This window comes from Scleropages formosus, chromosome 13, assembly GCF_900964775.1.
Source record: "Scleropages formosus chromosome 13, fSclFor1.1, whole genome shotgun sequence".
NCBI classification, from domain to species: Eukaryota; Metazoa; Chordata; class Actinopteri; order Osteoglossiformes; family Osteoglossidae; genus Scleropages; species Scleropages formosus.
In genome coordinates, this window is record NC_041818.1 from 20,258,421 (window position 1) to 20,277,489 (window position 19,069).

At 44.8% G+C, this 19,069-nt stretch overlaps 1 protein-coding gene across 3 annotated transcripts in view; it reads left to right on the forward strand.

Moving 5' to 3' along the window:
• Nucleotides 1–19,069, forward strand: part of ndst1a (N-deacetylase/N-sulfotransferase (heparan glucosaminyl) 1a) — a 72,903-nt gene that overhangs the window by 33,771 nt on the left and 20,063 nt on the right. For all 3 annotated transcript variants that reach the window (XR_003798085.1, XM_029257381.1, XM_018756481.2), the window contains exon 3: nt 16,871–17,857. Coding sequence is in view for 2 of the 3 variants with exons in the window: in XM_029257381.1 (XP_029113214.1) it covers nt 17,336–17,857 (522 nt within the window). In the remaining variant the exon portion in view is untranslated. The remainder of the gene's footprint in view (nt 1–16,870; nt 17,858–19,069) is intronic.

Here is a 19,069-nt window from a genome sequence, read left to right on the forward strand (position 1 = left end):
GGTACTTAACCCAAATTGCTCCAGTAAAATTATCCAGCTGTATAAATGAATAAATACTTGTAGTTAGTTTAACCTTGTACGTTTCGTTGGAGAAAAGGGTCGGATAATTTCGTAAATGTAGAAATGGAAAATAATGGTACAGTGAAAATATCATTGTATTCTGTGCTTGTATTATTTCAACAAGAATTGTGTGTATGAGTTTACTGGACAATGATAACAAAACCAGTACACAATGTTGCATTTATTCATGTTAATAGTTTACATATTCTTGTGGTTTACATAATACTGTGAAAGGGGATTTGTGACTTATTATAATGTCACCGGAACTGAACCCCGCCATGAGTTGAGGACTGCGTATAATGTCGTGCCCCATTCTGTCCTCTCCAGCCCTATCCTGAGAGTTTAAGGCATGCTGTGTGTATGATTGGCACATATCACAGGACTCCATCTCCTGGACTCCCATGAAAAACCATCTGTTGATACAGGGTCTTCACCCATGTTCGAAGAGACTTGGGACACACTGGCCAGACAGCATAGATGATGAAACCAGTTGCTCAAGTCATATCATAGAAGAAGGGATGGAAGGAGTAATGGGCCAAGAGTAATTTTAAATACCCTTACATTATCTTTCTTGGTGAGCTAGGGTTATTCATGGCATTTCTGAATAAGACACACACATTAATTCCGGAGCCAACATCTCTTGCTCAAATTTTTCCTCAGTTCTTCATTTCTGGTCTTCTTTGTGTGAAATGGGGAAGTTTCCGATTCTCAGGCCCTTGCTGCTAGTTGGGATTAGGTTGTGAATCTGCCTTTAGTACACAGAGTCTGGAAATGGCATTCTGACAGCGCAGGCAATGTTTTTCAGGGTTTCTCATACACACATAAGCACACAATGCCTTTAATTTACTTATGAAAATTCATTATGGAAAATGCAAGTTGCCTCTCACGATAATGACATACACATGTCCCCTGTTATACAGAAATAATTCATCCCTGAAAACTTTCCGCATACAAAGAGTCTGTAAACGAGGTCCTTTCACATTATTTTAAATGTGAAAAAAAATGTGTTCTTGCACTTTACAGACATGCACATATTCTTGCAAACACCCTACAAATACATTGGATTGGTCATCAAAATATTAAAACAATACATTAAAATAATCAAAAATTAAATGAACAAACTAAATTACAGAATCTTTTTCTAAACTACTGTACAGTACATGTAGACATGTGAAAGACATAAAGCACATTCATTTACATTTATTCATTTAGTAGATGCTTCTCTCCAAAGTGATGTGTATCTGAGAACAATACAAAGAGTGAATTACATGAATAGAAGGATGCAATAATAAGAGGAGGTTATCATACATTGTTGTAAAGTCTGCGCTTGATTGGCTCATGACGTTGATGTCATTGGAGAAAAGTGTGTCTGATTGGTTCATGATTTCTACATCATCGGAGAAAAGTCCATAGTTCTGGGAGCAGTTAGTCCATATGCTGAACGTGGGTACCACTTTTTTGGGGCCTTCATACCAAAGTTGGTAGACAAGGAGTCTGTATGCCAAGGTATACCCCAGTACAATGATTCTCAAACTGACTTCAACAAAACTCAAAAACGCAAAAATGTGTAACTCTTAGAAAATTTTTAAGAAAAGTAAATAACCAGCCGTAAGAAGGGATTTTCACTTGGGTGGATCTCCTCGGATGTCTCCAAGAGTTTAGGAAGACATGCATGTAGAGCACTCGCACGCATGTACGTCCCAGGGTGCCATTTCATATAAGCTCTCTGCGTAGTCAACCCCAGGTTTGCTCACGCCTGCTGTTTAAGGATGATCTGAAGGCATGGTTTCAGTCCCACGGAGATGAATGGCCGCGACACCTTCCCCCTCCCACATTGCATTGGTCACCGTAGTGATAAATCTATGTGTTGACTGACCTATTTGTTTCTTGTAAAAATCCATTTGAGTAAACTCGGCCCTTCCCCCACCTGCCCGCCTGAGATCGCGCCATTATAATGTATCGCTCCAGGCATTCCTTTTCATTTTTCCTCCCTCATAAACCTGTCACTTTTTCTTTACAGCGCTGCCAGACTCCTGCAATATGTCAGACCCATCAGGAGTTGGGGGGACCTTCAGCATGGTGCCCCCGTCTCCCACTCTGATCCGCATCCCCTCCTAATCAGTTAGCTGACGAAACCGTGTTTCCTAAATTAAATTTGTCTGCCAAGTTTTTTTCTTTCTTGTTTTTTTTTCTCATGTCTGCAACGAATTGTTTAGTCACGCCGCATCTCTTCCTCGTCTGTGTGACACTGAGACTTGCGGTAGGTGCGAAGCATTCGTGCGGCGTCTGAGGACGAATGAAAGGTCACGGCAAGAAGGCGCTTCATCTTCAACTGTAACAGCTCTCCCTGTCGTTTTTGACGGGAACACGATGCAACCGAGGCGGTGAGAAAGCTGGCAAGGAAGTGGCTGCCAAGGTTCTGTGTCAGGGGCACCTGAGGGTGGTCTCTCAAGGGTTGGTGCAGGGATCCAGGGAAAGTATTTATCTAGAGAGTCACCTAGTAAGGGCCTACTGATTCCCAGCACCGCCAAGATACTTTTCCAATGACAAATTTAAGGTCAAGCGGCAGTCTGTCAATTGGGAGCCGGAAATTCTTCCAGGTAGCATTTATCTGTCTGATTTTTCCAAGTGTCAGATTTTGCAATTTGTTACCTTAATCTTGTGACCTCTCAGGCAGCCATCGCTGTGGCCCACATACAGCCTGCTGAAAATAAAGCCTCCACCGCTCTTGATACCTCTATTATTACCTAAAGACCCATTTTCATGGTCAGCATATTTGGAGTTATGGCCTGTCACTGAGACGTTACCCTATAGCTTTGTAAAGGTAAAAATAGCGTATAGGGTTTAACACATACAGCCTTGATATAGTCTGCAAAAAAGGGAAATCGGCCCTCACCCCGGGCCTGTGATGCTCTCGCCAGGGAATGCTTCGCGTGTTTGAAAGGGTCTGCCTCAGCGTGCAACTCTGCAAAGCCCACTGATGTACCCTGTTGTACACTTGCACCCTTGTGAGCATATGTCTAGGACAATGAATGTTTCTGTTTTAACCTTGTTTCTGTTTCCAGGACTCCAGTTCAGACTCCCTCAGATACTTTCCTAGGTACGTTTCTGTTCCACTTTGAGAAAATATACACCTGTCCATAGTGAATGGACTCATAATAAACACAGATGACTCGACATTCTACAAACCACGGGGTCTGTCATGCCGCAACATTCCTTCGACTGTCTGCTATCCCTCGACGCTGACCCGATGTGTTCCAACGCAGCGGGAACAGCTAACGATCCCGATTTTCCGGAAGCCAAGCTAATCAGGTTTAACATTAAGATAAATGTGAAATGCACGTTAAGTGGGAGCTATGTATACACCCAACTTGTGTCTTAATGCTAGACACATGAGCTTTCTTATGGAGCGGAGTGCACGTGATATTATTCTTATGCTCTCCCTCCCTGTGTGTCCTCCGTAATTGGGCGGATGATAGAATGGCGCTATCTTCACGGCTGCATGTTGAGATGCAGAGGGGAGGGTGCATGGTGGAGGCAGCTGGACCGGATTTGCATTTGACTGGGTGGGTTTTGCATTTAAGGGGTGATGTACGGTATTGCTCAGGACACGACACAGCCGTGCATGGAGGACTGCTGGTGTTATAAATAAGTCACTCTGACTAGTGATGTTAACAGGCTAACCTGGGTGCTGTGAACTGAAGTTCCCGTACTTAAACAAGGTGGCCTCCAAGCAAACAGCCAGATGCTTAGGTTACTTGAAGAGAAGGACGCAGTTTGCCTGCCTGGACAGGTGGTATCTCGAGATCCAAGCGTGAAATTTTGCGTTCAACTCATCGACACCTTCAGTAATGAAGTGTCTATATATAACCCAGGACAGCCCTCAAGTATGAGTCTTAATGAGGAGCACCAAGGATGAAGGTGTTCTTCACTGGGCATCCGCCTCTTCTTGGGAATCCTAACGAGCTCTCTCTGCTTTGCTCCGCCCACTAACGATTGGCCTACTTCTTCGAACGCCGCCGCAGCCCACGTGCCTTCTCAGCTCCCAGAAGTCTTTTGTGCCTTTTTTTTTTTTTTTTTTTTTGCGAAGATCCCATAGGGCACACTGGAGGGAGGGATGGGTTTGGGTTGGGAGTGAGCACGACACAGCAGAGTGACGGGAGATGCCTATTTTGCGTGGGCGCATGGGAGCGCTTTCGTTCATTTGTTTTTATTTCTTAACTCAAATTGTCCCAGTGGAGTGAATTAAACACCAGGCTTCAATGTCTATATAATTAGCCATTAGGTGTAATGTACCTAATCTGGTCCTCGCAGTTACTACTTTGTGCCTGTCGTGTCATACCCACACAAGCAGTCAGTGCTCTTTCCGCTCTGCTCCTTTAAGAAGTTTAATAAACATTCGTTTTCTACACAGACATATGCATATATAATATTTATCCTTTGGGATGGCCATTGCTGTCATGACAACATGTTCTGGATTTGCTGAGTTACTTTTTCCAGCACCGAAAAGAAAGCAGACTTGAAGATGTGAGCCTTGCCTCCTGCTGTGTGTCCGTGCACCAATTACAGAGTTTGCTGGGAGAAACTGAGCCTGTCGTTTCAATTAGTTTGGTGGCAGGAAAGGCATACCTCGCAGTCAGACTCCAAACTGAATTTATTTTTAAAAAAATGTCTAAAATACAGATGCACAAATACATTACAGACACGTAAATGTGTGCCTTGTAAAGGCAATTCTGTGCACCAGGTAATTTCCTCAGCCTCTGGGGTATAAAATTGAATCGGGTTAAAATGGCGATAATTTTACAGTGATGCAGAAGCTGGGGCGGCGCAGAGGGTGATAAGTATGAGAGTAACTTCCAAATCTCTAAATGAACCTTCGCTGTCTCTTCTGTCCTTCACAGTCGCAAGTCGATTACCGAAGGGAAAGGAAATGTAAATATTTGCGGCAGCACTTACACGATGTCCCTCTTTACGTTAGCAGCTGGGTTAGGGTGACTGGAAAGAGGAAGCGGCTCAAAAAGTGCTTCATGTCTTAAGCTCCTAATCATTCCCGGCACGACGGCTTCGCGAAACGGAATTCGTGCCTGGAACTGCTTTATCAACAAGCTCTTGGAGCAGACCATCCCCACCCCAAAGATCCTTGGGCCTGGGATGCGACTGTTCCAAGAACATGGATTTTTTTTTTTTTTTTTCCTGTTCTGCATTTGTTTGCTCTCCTCCTTTCTTTTCTGTTAAGAGCAGCCAAAAGCCATTTGTCACTTGCTGCATGATGCGACTTTGTGGCGGGGTGGGGAGCAACAGAGCGAGAGAGCGGCCAAGTCAAACTCGGAGGTGTTCCCTTCAGGCCTGCTGCCGTGCTCTCCCTGCGGAGCTCCTTAACTCGGGCTGACACACCACCCACTCCTACTTCTCTCAGACACACGGAGGACTGAAGATGTAAGGTTTGCGTCCCACAGGTGCCATGCCCCCCACTTTCCAACAGTCCCCTCGTCTCCGCACAAGTGCAAAGAAAACTGTTTAACTTCCCCTTCTGAGGGGTTCACTGCAAGTATGACATGTTTCTCTTTTCAGTTCATTTCTTTTAAACTCCCACACTTCATGTCTTGTCTGTTATTCCATTAGGGAATAGATTTTCAGATCAGGATGACTGATGGCCAGATTTTAGTTTTTTTTTTTTTTTTTTTTTGAATTTTATTTAGCTAACTGGGTAATTGACTCTGGGACTGCAGTGTGAAATTACAGAGTATATTTGACCTGGGGCATACTGAGTTGTGACACCTTCTTGGGTTCATTGGGTTTTAATTCAGATTTGCAATCAGAACATTCAAGTAATACTCTTTGCTTGGGGGGGACTTTAAACAGACCAAGCCTGGTGGGATTCTGGTAAAATTCCCCTTGTGAAGGATGCCGGGACGCAGCCTTGGGACTCGGGGAGACCAGGAGACCACTGGCATCTGCTAAGAAACAGGCTGGAAGAAAACAGTATCTGATTACCAGCAGTGTGCTCCTCCGCCTTGATTATGAGATATCCGTCTGGTGGATGGCCACGCGTGGGTATGTTTCCTGGCAAGTTAGCTGGCGTTCTCCCAGTGTGCGGGTGGGCGTGTGGGCAGGCCGGCGCGTCGGCGCTGCAGTGCCACCTGGCCAGGACTCAGCACTTTGTCACCACGTTTTTCTTTCTCATGTGGAATGAAGTTGGCCTCTCGAGAATGGAAAGTCCGGGCAAAGAAGTTTGGAGAATAGAACGCGGAAGGCCTCACGGTGCAGGCTGGACGCGGGAAAGTGAACATATACGCATATGTCTGTGTATGTCAAATTTCAGAGGCTTTGTATTTACTTGTTTTAATGCAAAAAAAAATGGTTCCTAAATGCACTGTGAGAGAACTTGTAATACAGTTGTCAAGAAAAACTTCTGGAATTCATCAACTTCTGCACTTTCTTAATCTTGCCTGGATGTGTCCACAAGGACCGATTTTCCATGTTTACTTTTCTATACTACAATAAACCATAAACATGTAGGCACCCTTGACTTGTCACCTTACAAAAATTGTCATAATGGTTGTCTTTCATTTCACAAAAGCTGAGCCAAAATATTTTTTGAATATCGTACCTTATTTATGCTACTGATGCCTGCCATCTAACAGGACTGAAAATATTGCAGAATACAGCAATTGATGTAGCACTGTACTTTGCCAGTATATGAAGATCTTTAGTTAGGAATTTGTTTTTTTTTTGAAAATAGACAAACTTCATTAATAATCAAACAGACGATTGGAGCTGAAAACCAACACTGGAGGAATTCTGGAATGCTAAGAGTTTCAGAGGGGAAACATGTGAAGGGTCCATGTGGAAAGAGACTCTTGATACAAAATCACAAAAGTAATGCTAGGACATTTTGCAAAATTGATTCACATGAAAAAAAACTTCATTAAAATATTATGTTGAATATTATGAAGCAAGGACATCATGGATTGATGGCTGGCCAGGTATTGTATTAGGCAGCCTCCCTCATGGCCTAGCCTGCGGCACAGAGCTCCTGTATTTTCACGGAGAGTAGATGACTTGCATCTGAAAGGCACGATATGTAAAGTGCACAGGTGATTGTAGCTGGTCACTGCAGCCTTAAGAAACCTCACATACCGTGTTAACTATACCAACAAGGTACAAAAGCAGTAGGCCTGTCACAGCACTTGATATGACATGAGTTAAGTATTGTATACAGTAGGTGTATTTTCTTTAAAAATAAATTGTAATAACAAAAAGACCATGGTCTTTCAGCCACAAGTTAACTGCAAGAAATATGACAGGGCCACAGTGTTTACTGTCAAGGGCAGGTATTTTCTTTTTTTTTTTTTTCTGTTTTTTTTTCTTAAATTTGTTGTTGGCAGATAAGACTCGCTCATGTACTTGGAGACACACAAGGGATGCAGGGATACATCAGAGCGAGCTGTCCGTGCTACAGCATATTTTGTTTAAATTGCCTTGATTGAAGATTTTTAGTCACTCAAAAACAGTCTTTGAAGGACCATGAGGTGATGATTTTTTTGAAAAAAATATATATTTATGTACCCCGGACCATAATGAATATGTTAAAAATCAGAGCACATTCAAGTCAGATTTGATGTTAAAATAAAATGTAACAGCCCTATACTCCTACCCCCTACCTCCCCCCCTCCAAAGCAGGGATGGTATGTAGTGGCAATGCCAATTTCTTGCCCTGGAAATTTACAAGCACTTTTTATATAGACACATATAGCATATATTTTCCCCAAATTGCCTTAGAGATTTAGAGCATGTAAATGCAGTACATTTGGAAAATAAATCCTAAACATGTTGTCAGTTTTGTATACTTACGCCACTGTGCATCAAAGGACAATAAGTTTAATTAATGGCAAATGTGAGCAAGAGGCCCATCCTGAAGTCCGTACTCTTTGCTGAAAGAAGCAACAGCTTAAAGTCATTAAGTAACCCGCATGAATTTGTTCCTTGTTTACTATACCGTAAGACTGTGTGTAAAGTGTCGATGGGTGGCGTGGCTGGAGCAGGTGGATTCACATGGACCACGAGTCACGCCGTGCTGAGGTTTTATAACATTAACTCACAGGCGTGCTTCCTGAACGTATCCCCTTTGACCTCCAGTCGAACCCTGTCCACCTCTCTGAAATACAAGCGAACCTCTTAGGCAGGGAGACACGGTCAGCCTGAGAGTTTGAGGTTGCTGGTCGCTCTCTTGCACATTTGGTCGAGCCTAGATAAATAGGATTATGGATTTAGGATTACACTTTGCGGACCTCTCCAGATTCGGCCTAGACCAGGCCTCCCTCTTCATGTAAATGGTGTTTGTCAGCTGGCCCCTCAAGCCTGATGGGCTGTCGAGGGGGGGGGGGGGGGACTTTGCGCAGGGCTACACTGGTCAAAGCAACTTATTTCTTCAGTTCCTAAGTGACATAAGACATAGTTTTGGGGGAACCACATTCAGTTGAACTGAGACTCTGCATTCCTATCAGACGATGCCTCAGGTCCCATGATGATTAATTCCTTCTGTGAAATAGGGTGTGTCAGAATTGCTTGTCTTATTCTGTCTTTCTATTTTTCTTCATTTCGGGAACACGCAATGTGCCACAAAGATTTTTTTTTTTTAATATGTTTTATGCCATCACTAGTGTAGAGCAGAGAATTGACACTATTAGGCAGGGAAGTAAATTAAAATATCTGCGTGCACAGTATTGTGCGTATGACCTTGCGGATTTGTTTGGGTTTTTATTTCACTTGGCAAAGGACAACAAATGGAAAGGACTGGGTTTTTAGTCTGGGGAACAAGGCAAGCAATGTGCTGTGTAATAGTACTGGCGAAATGAAAAGATGCAGAAAACGGCACTAAGAAAAAGCCAGGCGTCTGGAGCGACTAGCGCTCGTAAACGCTGAGGTTCTCCAGTTCGCCCCAGAAGCCTCAACTTTTTCGTGAGGTGCAGGAAGTTGTGGTTTCAGAATCAACATGGGTTTTATTTGTAATCAGCTTATGGTGTGCAGCGGAGCGCCTCGACGCATCATCTCCTGCCAATCTTTGTCTTGCTGTCTGCGTGTCACTTTGCAACACAGGAAGTGACATCAGCAGCCAGGATGTCAATCTTTTGGGTCACACTGAAAGTTTGATGTTTCGAGTTGTGCTGCGTTGCTGAATGCTGCGGTGGTACCGCCTTACCTCGGATGAACGTGTAACCGTCAACATTAAAACCACACTCTGTGTATCCATTGTCCGAATATTTGTTTGAAAGGGGGGTGATGTCAGAGCAGGACTTGTGAGTCTGAATGAGAGAACACTGAGTAGCAATTATTAATTATGACTAAATGACATAGTCCTGTTCACTTTAATTGGGTAATGTCTTTCTCTGGATAATGGTCAGTCTGGGTTTGCCTTTACGATATTTAAGGTCATATCACCTTGTCAGTTACTCTGCGCTCATGCATCGTTGGGCAGTTGAGTGACCGAGGCCTGTTTCGGTATGTGGAAATGGTTTGCCACTTTTTTTCCCGATGGCCGTATTACTTTCAGCGTGATTTGCCTGGTGTATTTCTTGATGTCATCTGGCACATAGTCTGTTTCTTGAGAGTTCTCTTTTATGTTGTCCATTTTGAAAGCATTTTTGTGCTTTCTCTATAGTGCAAATCAGAATAACTCGATCCAAAAAAAAAAAAAAAAAACACAAAAATGTTCCACTGTTAGCGGTAACCATTGACAACCATTTCTTCAATGACATGACGTGCAGGTGAATTGCTAGGCACGCTGACGCTTGGGTTTGCGTCGGCGTAGACGAGGCTTTATGGACAGGAGCGTCCCACGTGTTCCTAGGAGCAAAATACAGCACGGAGCTGCTTTCCGGCAAGAATCTTTGGATTGTGCAGACATTGTTACTGGGAGGGCAGCTGTGAATTAAATTATATGATATGTAGATCAACACCATCGGCAGTTTCACTGGCGAAAATAGAGGGTGCTTCTTGTATATGTTGTTAGTTGAGTAGCCGTGTTGTAGGAAGACCGAAACATCTGTCCTCATACGCAAAGACAGTGTGTTGGTGCTGATCTTGCTGAAGATCATCATTTAAAATACCAGAAAGGTTACAGTCCCACAGAGATGCTCGTAGCACATGCAGACATCTGCACCCCAAAGACCAGTACGGCCCAACATTATCCACTGAAACATTGATCAGGCGTGTTGATGTTTTCTTCTAAAAACGCTCTGAAGTATAAACAAATTAAACATTCTCTTGGTTTGAACAACTCTGTATGATTCCCCATTCCTCACAGAGTAATGTTGTCATGCGGTTGCCACGGAAGGAGCCGTTACTATGGAGTTACCATGGCGAGCGTGTAGTTGCTAAGGTGCTAGCAAGAATATGGAGGGACATCATTTGTAACTGTCAGTGTGTTGGTAAGTGCAGAACTCTCCATGCGGGGCAAGCTTGGCCACTTCCAGTAGCTTATTTATAGAATGTATCCCTGCAGCCAGAGAGGAGGAACGCTCCGGAACAGTACGCATGCCTTTATAGTGAACTCTGGACTCCTTTGCAACTCGGCAGCATTTTTTCCGGTGACATTTCGCACGCTGCTGCGGTAGTTCGTTTCGGAGGGAATGGGAGCTATGCCTGTGATGGGCCTTCAGCGGTGTGTGTTTTCATATATATAAACACACACATAAAATATACGATTTTTTTCGCACTTCCACAGCTGACATCTCAGCCCTTTCCTTTGTAATTAATGTAGCGGCAGGGCCTTGGCTATGTGCCCGGTTGACGCACAAGTTTTTATATGTTATCCGCCACCTGAAAGAGAGTCATCCATCTTGTATTTCTGTCACTGACGGATACACGTGCTGCTGCAGAGGCTGCGCTATAACCGTTACATCTGTGCTATAACCATTACATATTTTTAACATAACACATGCTCGTAATCTTAAAACATTTTTATGATCGTGTCTTTTTTTTTTTTCTTCGGCTGGAACACTTTCCCCCACTGCTTCTCCTTTTTCAGTGGGGGAAAATGGGAGTTTTAATGGAGGAAAGGTCTTCATCTTCAGAAATTTGACAAATTTTTACTTTATATATATATATGTCTGTATGTATGTATGTGTATAATTATGATCATTGTTAGTTAACTGGGTAACTGGACTCAACGACAGAGGATTCTGTTTGGATGCCACACGTCCATTTCCTTTTCTTATTTTGCGAGCGCTGCAATATTGAAGAGATGGGAAGGCAAGGGCAGTTCACGCTCATTAGTCTGTTTGTATGAGCAGAGCTGTTTGTATGTCCTTTTTCTGGACAATCGTCGAGGCTGTTGTCGATCCCCGCGAACAATGTCCACCCTTGTGAATGTGAAACAGCCTGAAATTTGGGCACAACTGGGTGCTCGGTGCCTCTCTCTCTCTCTCTCTCTCTCTCTCTCTCTCTCTCACTGGAGTCCACCGAGGAGCCGCTGACCCAGAAAGAAGCCTCACGCAGGACTAACTCGCTGCCCGGACTTGTTACTCATGATGCTCGGTGCGGAATGCGAAGCTAAGGTGGTCCCTTTGTACCCTGGTAGTTCGTGGGCTTCTGAAAAGTATGCATGTAAAGCAGTAAAAAAAAAAAATAATAATAATGTTTGCTACAAATTTTTAAACCTTTCTGGAAACTTGTGCTAATTTAAGGTAATTTAAGTTTTTGAGTTTTCAGCGTTAGTGCAAGTTCTAGATTACAAACATTCGTATTTTTCATTCCATCAGATACATCCTTACACTGCCAAAAACTTCTTGGCATTGAATACTGGGATGCTGGATTTCTGTTATTCATGTGCGGATTTATTCAGTAAAGCACAAAATCTTCAAAAAACCTACACATGAATGTTTTTTTTTCTTTTTTTCCCTGTTTGTAAGAACACTGAAGCTTTTTTCACCTGTAACGTTTCCAATTTCTTCTCTTGTTTTAGCAACTCAAAAATGATATATTTGCATTTCAAATTAAATTCCAATTTAACTGGATAATGGCAGGATGGAAAACAAGCATAAAAAAGAGTGAACAGATGGAGCAAACTGAATAAGGGATGGAAAATAAATATTAATAGTAGTATAGTAAAATGCAGGCTGTTGGTAACCATGCGGTTATGGCTTTCTGCGCTGATCTGCAGCGGCCCTCTGTAAAATAAGGTCGAATCGGTGGAATTCATTGTACTTTGAAGCAGCGCTTTTGAAGCAGATGCAGCCCTCTTTTGAAGAGGAAACTTCCAGTGTTACCCCATTCTCCTGATTCTCTGGTATGCTCAAAAGAAGGGACGCCGAGGATAATGGTTAAGTGAAGGGAGGGGGACCTCAGAGGGAATGGAGACCAGTCTATATAAGACCATCATGTGCACAAAAGAAGTCAGTTGATGGTGGGTATTTAAACTCAGTCCAAGGCGGGGGCTCTCAACATGTACACCGGACCCTAAACGTGAACTTTTCTCATGCCAAAAACTGCTGCTTCGGAGGAGAAGGGGGAACATGTACACTTCTCGGAGGAAAATCATGCATTCGTGCGTCTGAAGGAGTGACAGTCATTTTCATGGTATGTTAAGTATGGCTATACATATTTGCTAGGCGGTGTGCAACCAAGCATACTGGTCTGTGAAATTTATCTTGGTGCTAGCTGGTAATGCATTAGCAACAACTAGTCCCTATAATTGAAACTTGTGGAGACATGAAACCCCTATACTCTGCAGCTGCTTAGTCTGCAACATAAATAGCTGAACTTCTTGGGTTCTTCTGAGGACTTTGACCTGAGGATAACGCTTCTCACCCTCAGTAGAGAAGAATTTGCAAAGGCCTTGTCATAAACCAGTAATCCATCAAGCTTTAATACAGCAGGGTGGGGGTAGATGCATTTTTTCCAGTTATTGAAAATCTCTGCCCCCTTCATTCTGAGTGTCCAGTTAGATTACACACCCATCTCCAGAGCTGAGGTTCTTTTAATTCTCCTTTTTCGCTGTATGACTTTTTCTTTTTGGAAGGCGGGGGTGTCGGGCAGCCAGTCAGCTATGCTATTCTTTTGAGGAGACACAAAGAGGGGAGAGGTAGGAGGAGAAGGACCTTGAGCTTTGAAGACTTGGTCTTTGAACCCATGTCCTTTTTCCACCCTAAAAGACCATTCAGTACTGAGTTCCCACAGCTGCCCGAATCCTGCTGCCGGCCATTTCTGTGACTGTGGCTTCTGCAGCAAGCTTGGCGTTGCTTGACACCCCACCCACACCCTCACCTCCCAAGGCCTGAGTAAGACACTTTTGATCCATTGCATTTTCAGGCAATTCCAAAGTAAGTCTTGTGTGATTACATCTGAAGGTCAGCTATGTGTGGTTTTGGGGAAGACCTTAAGTCCCTGTAGATTTCCTGGGTAGACACTCTGTCAGCCCGTGTCGACTCTGGTTGCCTACGTCTTCGTATGTCAGCGCACCGCTCATTCCACACTCTCGTCCTTTAATTATCCGATTGCTCAGTATAATTAATTATTGACACACATGAGCCTAAGCCCGAAAAGCACCCGGGGCAATTTGCCTTACGGGACCTGCAGGCATGAGATGGCCGAAACAGTGTCATCAACACCTTCACTCATATGGACCGCAGTAAGAGAGCTTTTCATTTAGGATCAGGTAGGTCACGGAGTGGATCGAAAAGCTGGGGATTTCAAATACTCGGGTTTTGGGAAGGGAGATGAGAAGTCTGTGGAGCTGAACATCGGCATGGGATCCCAACGCTGAAGGGCCCACCACCGTGGAGAGCTGTGGCTGTGAAATTACCCCCTAACCATTGGAAACTTGCCAAGTCCAACACTTATTGCTACCACCTCCTTGCTGTCATTTTCACTTCCAGCATCCATCGCCCTGAATCCACGCTTTTCAACCAGAAAGAGGCCGGATGACCACATGTGAAAACCCAGCTCCTGTTTGTTTGTTTCGCCGTTCGAAGAACTCCAGCTCCATCTGCGTTGGTCTCTGCTGAGATAACAGTTTTAACTTGAAATTATAAACCCTGGGTTGAACTAGCTGTTAAAACACTGCATAAATATGCCAAAATCCACTGGCGGTCATTGTAGCATCTAGCTGTAACTGGGGAAGAATAAACATTCCCACCTGTCGGCGAAAATCTCATTAAAAAAGTTCCAGTGAGATTTTCTAGGATTTTTTTTTTTTTTTTTTTTTTTTTTCCCCTGCCAGTGTTTTGCCTTTTTTATTCTCCATTAATCTGAATTTTGTGTTTGGCTACACGAGCAAGCAGCAGCGTTGAGAGGACCTGCCGTATTGATCTTCAGCTAAGCTGTAAAACTCGGTGTGCAGCGACACATCCAGAAGCCTTATCGCTTTTCTCTCCCGTGTTTTCTGTTTATGTGGAAAAACAACTCTGAAAGGTTTCTCCTGGGAAGAACTCCACTGAAAGTAACAAAACCACCAAGTGTGAAATCCTGATTGTCACACTTTACTCTTTCCAGTCGTTTGAGTTGTCTGCATTTTTTTGTTGAGTGACCATAAATATGACGTCAGACCTTGCTCATTGCCCACTTTATGTTAAGCAATAATTCCTACAATGGCACTTAAACTTATGTATGGTTGCATTCAGTCAACTATCCACCCCCCCTTAATCCTCGTCCCGATGGCCGTGTCCTCCCTAGGGCACAATGGCGGCAAAGTGACAGGTATTGTGGCGGCTTTTGGACGGGACGGTGGCCAGCCTCCCCCCCCCCCCCCCCCCTTTTCTTTTTCCCTCTCCTTTGCAAAATCTACTTGGGCTTTGTATCGCTTGGCAGAGCGCCCCCCACCCCACCTTCCCAAATTCCGACTGGCAGCCAGTGAATAGGGACAGCCGGCTGCACTGGGAAATCCAGGGAGGTTTACACATGCTGAACTGCGCTTCTCTTCCTCCTCCTCCTCCTCCTCATGCTCCTGGAATCATTCCTCTGTTTTTCTCTCTACTCTGATTAAATACTTTTTTAAGCCCTTATAATTTCATTTCCATGTTTTTTCCTCCTTCCCGGCTTCTCGCTCACTAGCTGTCAGTCACTCTCCCTTTTCATGTTCCCTCGCTATTAAATGTTCCTGCGAAACGGTATTCCTCTTGGAGCACGGGCGAGCGGCAGCTTGTCTTTTACCCATTCCCCAGGCCCCGCGATGGCCTCGTCCTCCTCGAGCCCGAATGGGCGGAAGGACGTCCGCAGGCGGACGCTCACCCCGTGACGGGCGGCAGTAACGAAAACCATCTTCTAACGGGATGTTTATGGTGGGGCGTAGGGGTTGGCAGTGGCGGCGTGTAGCTCGCTGTGCATTATCATCTTTGTTTGTTTCGGACTGTGCGCAAGCACTGCTAAACCTTGTTTTGTTGTCTTGGCCCTCCCCATTGCATACACCCCCCGAGACATTTTGGTTATATAACTAGATCAATTGTTAATTAGCACAGATGCTTAAGGGCCGTGTTAGCCTGAGACGCAGTGTGGCCAGGGTGGACGCTGATTGATTGTAGCGGACTAGCCGTCCCGCCGTGCACGTGTCCCGGTCCCACAGTGAAGTTCCCACGTGGGGCCCACGCTCAGATGCATTGAGCCTTTTCTTGTTTCACTGTGGGAACCGCGTGTGTGTGTGTGTGTGTGTGTTTGGTGGGCTTCACGGTGGCCTTTTTTCCCTTTTTTTATTCAATTTCTGTTATCTCCGTTGCCAGTGGAGAGCAGCTCCCGCAGAATGGTGCTGTTCGCTCCGCTGTGCTAATCTCTCATTCTGCTGTGTTACAGAGCAGCTTCCTTTCCGGCGTACATTCAGCGCAGCCCGTTCGTCGTTTCGCCGTTCGCCTCTCTCAGCTAGCTGCCCGATTCATCATGCAGTATTTAATATGTTTTTATTTTCTTCCTCGAGTGCTTTTTTTGGGCGAGATAATTTCCACGCGGGTTTATCACGGTGGCTGACGGAAGGCTTAATTCCACGCTTTCCATTTAAAATCCATTTGCGGTTCTGGTGTATCTGAGGTCATTATCTTTTCTCACCCCGCACCCCTTTTGCTGAGTCCATCCTTGTCTCTCCCACACTTGTCTGAGGAGCTCTACCTTGAGAGTTTAAAGGCGTTCTACCTTTGAAGTGTAATTGGGGAGCGGCGTGGCCAGGTTTTTAAAGCTTCCCCTGATCAATACAAGTGGACGCCATTATCGCGTGATTTCGGCTTGCCGGTGCTTCTGCCAGCTGTTGCTTTGTATTCCGAGACAAGAACGTAGCCGTCAGAGAAGATGCTTGTTAAATGTACCCACGTCTCTTCCAGGCACCCTTCCCAAACCTCAGTACAGAGAGAAAGTAGTAGTTAATTACGAGAGCAGACCCAAGGTGGATAATGCAGTGTTGGGGCTTTAGATCTTCCTTGAAAAAACCCAATCCTCTTATATTTTTAATATTATGTTTTATATTTTCCTGTAATTTTTATTTACTTATGTTTCATTTCAATGTTTTAATGTCCCTGGCTAGCCTTCCATTTCGGAAGATAATTTCCCAGTTAGCATGAACAATGTGATTTACTTATTCTTTTTCATTTATCCTTGTTTTTTTTTTTTCTATTCATACGTAACATGTCATAGTCATCGACGGACAGAGCTGCTGTGATGCGAAGCAAGTTTCAGAGAAATTGACAAAGTTCAATCGCATCATAAAGCATTTTGAGAACAGAGAACATTGCCTAATGCTGCAACGAAACTGCAAAAGACAAATCACTGAAGCGTTGTCGTCGTCACCCTTAAAATGAACTGCTATAAATTCACCTTTCCTTCATTCCTCCAGGTTGCAGGGAACCGTCAAGCGGAATGCTTCGGGAATGACCTGCTGGGAGAGGACCTCGAGGAAACGCCCTCTCAAGCTCTTCCTCTTCCACTCCCTGGAGGCGTTTCCAGCTGGACACCGCTCCGATATGTCCTGGGAGCCTGCCCGAAAATCCAGAACTTAAAAGTGCTCTTGGTGGGGTGGGGCAGGGTGGTGGGGGTAGGCAGGGGCTGGCGGAGAGCTGGTAACGAGCACAAACCTCCCATCCGGAGGTCCATCCAATCCGATGGTTCCCCCTGCCGACGCCACGCCCAACACTGTTCTGCGATGGTGACATGAACAGTGCCTGCTGTGGGAGAGCTGATGATAAACCCCTTCCTTTTTCTTTCTATCACCTCCGCTGTGACCTCTAGCTGCCCAAGTGTGTTATTTTAGTTTTTGCTTTTCCCCCTCCCCCCCCATTCTGGACCTGAGTGGGGGTGGACGATGCTGATCTGTGGGCGCCTACCGCGGCCCTTCCGCCAGCTCACCCTGCGGACCACCCTCCTCCTCCTCTTCGCCTTCTGTATGGCCAGCGTTTTTGTCTCGGCCTACTTCCTCTATGGCGTCAAGCGGGAGCTGGAGCCTGCTGGGGGCGCAGCCTCCGAGGGCTCGTTGGCCGACTGCGATGACGCCAAGGTCGCTCCTTCACGTCTTCTTCCTCTGAGGACAGCTCGGCCCGCGGACTCGTCACGCACGGACCCCGTGGTGCTCGTGTTCGTAGAAAGTCTGTACTCGCAGCTGGGCCAGGAGATTGTAGCCATTCTGGAGTCCAGCCGCTTCAAATACCGCACCGAGATCTCACCCGGGAAGGGAGACATGCCCACCCTCACCGACAAGGACCGTGGCCGCTTCACACTGGTTATCTACGAAAACATCCTCAAGTACGTCAACATGGATGCCTGGAACCGAGAGCTGCTGGACAAGTACTGCGTGGAATATGGAGTAGGGATCATTGGCTTCTTCAAGGTGAGCAGCTCTAGAGAACAGCTAGCCTACTAGTAGTTACTGTTACCTTCAACAGTACTCTAAGAGTAACAGTATATTATCTTCCAAAGTGTATTTCACATCAAGTGACTTTGATGAAATACTGAACCATTTTAACAGTTTTCAGTCCTTTTTGGGTAGAAACATAAGGTAAGCAACACGTCGGTCGGACAAGTACAGATACACTTTCCGTCTCGTGTTGATTGTGTGTATTCATTTAGCCGACTCCAAAGTGACTTAGAGTGTTAAGCTGCTTACGATGACTTACCCATTTATACAGTAGAGGGATTTTTAGCGGCGCAATTTAAGCTAAATAGCTTGATCGTAGGCGCTACTGCAGCAGTTGGATTTTAAACCTGTGTCCTTCCGATCCGAAGGCAACAACACTAACCACCCAACGTCGTGAAAGGTCAAGTTATGAATTTGCAGATGCAGACATTTTGTGGGTTTTTTTTTTTCTTTTCCCCCCATTTCATTTTTCTCACTTCTTCAGAAATTTCTGTTTGCAGCTGTGCAAATGTAGCCTGCTTTTATTCAGCCGGGTGACAGGTTTCAGTAAAACGCAGTCGAGACAGAATAGGAGTGCGGACCACCCTATTTCGGCTCATTTCCACAGTGTTTACGGCTTCTGGTGTTCACAGGGGCTGATGATCAATAACAAAATGTTATTGCAGTGTTTCACATCTGTGGGATGAATCATTCAGCAAAAGTTTGCGGAGAATCAGTATTTGTGTTTTCAGTCACTTGAAAGTCATTTTAGTTCATTTAGTTCTGATGTGGCTTAAAGTTAAATTGGTACAAAGTGTTTTCATTTACTGTAGCTATACCCGAGACTTTTGCAGAAGCTGAGCCACGAATAAATCAAGAGATTTGTTTAATATTAAGCTTTTATTGTAACATAGTGGTAAAAGCGGTTTAGGGTTTATGAGCTATACAGACTTTCAGGGGCCAGTTGTGTCCATAAACTGCAAAGACAGTATAACAACCTGGGAGTTCTGGCAAAGCAAGTGTCTGTCAAACACGGAATTGTGTCAAGCGAGAAAAGCTCTATGCCCAGAATGGTCTCCTGACCCACTGCTTGCTTCCATCTTACGAGCGCTCCAGCAGAGCTCTATCCAGCCACTCCTTCTGGCTCCTTCACACATGTCCTCTTGTCTCGTGCCAAGGCTGCCCAGAAGGCTAATTCGTCACTGA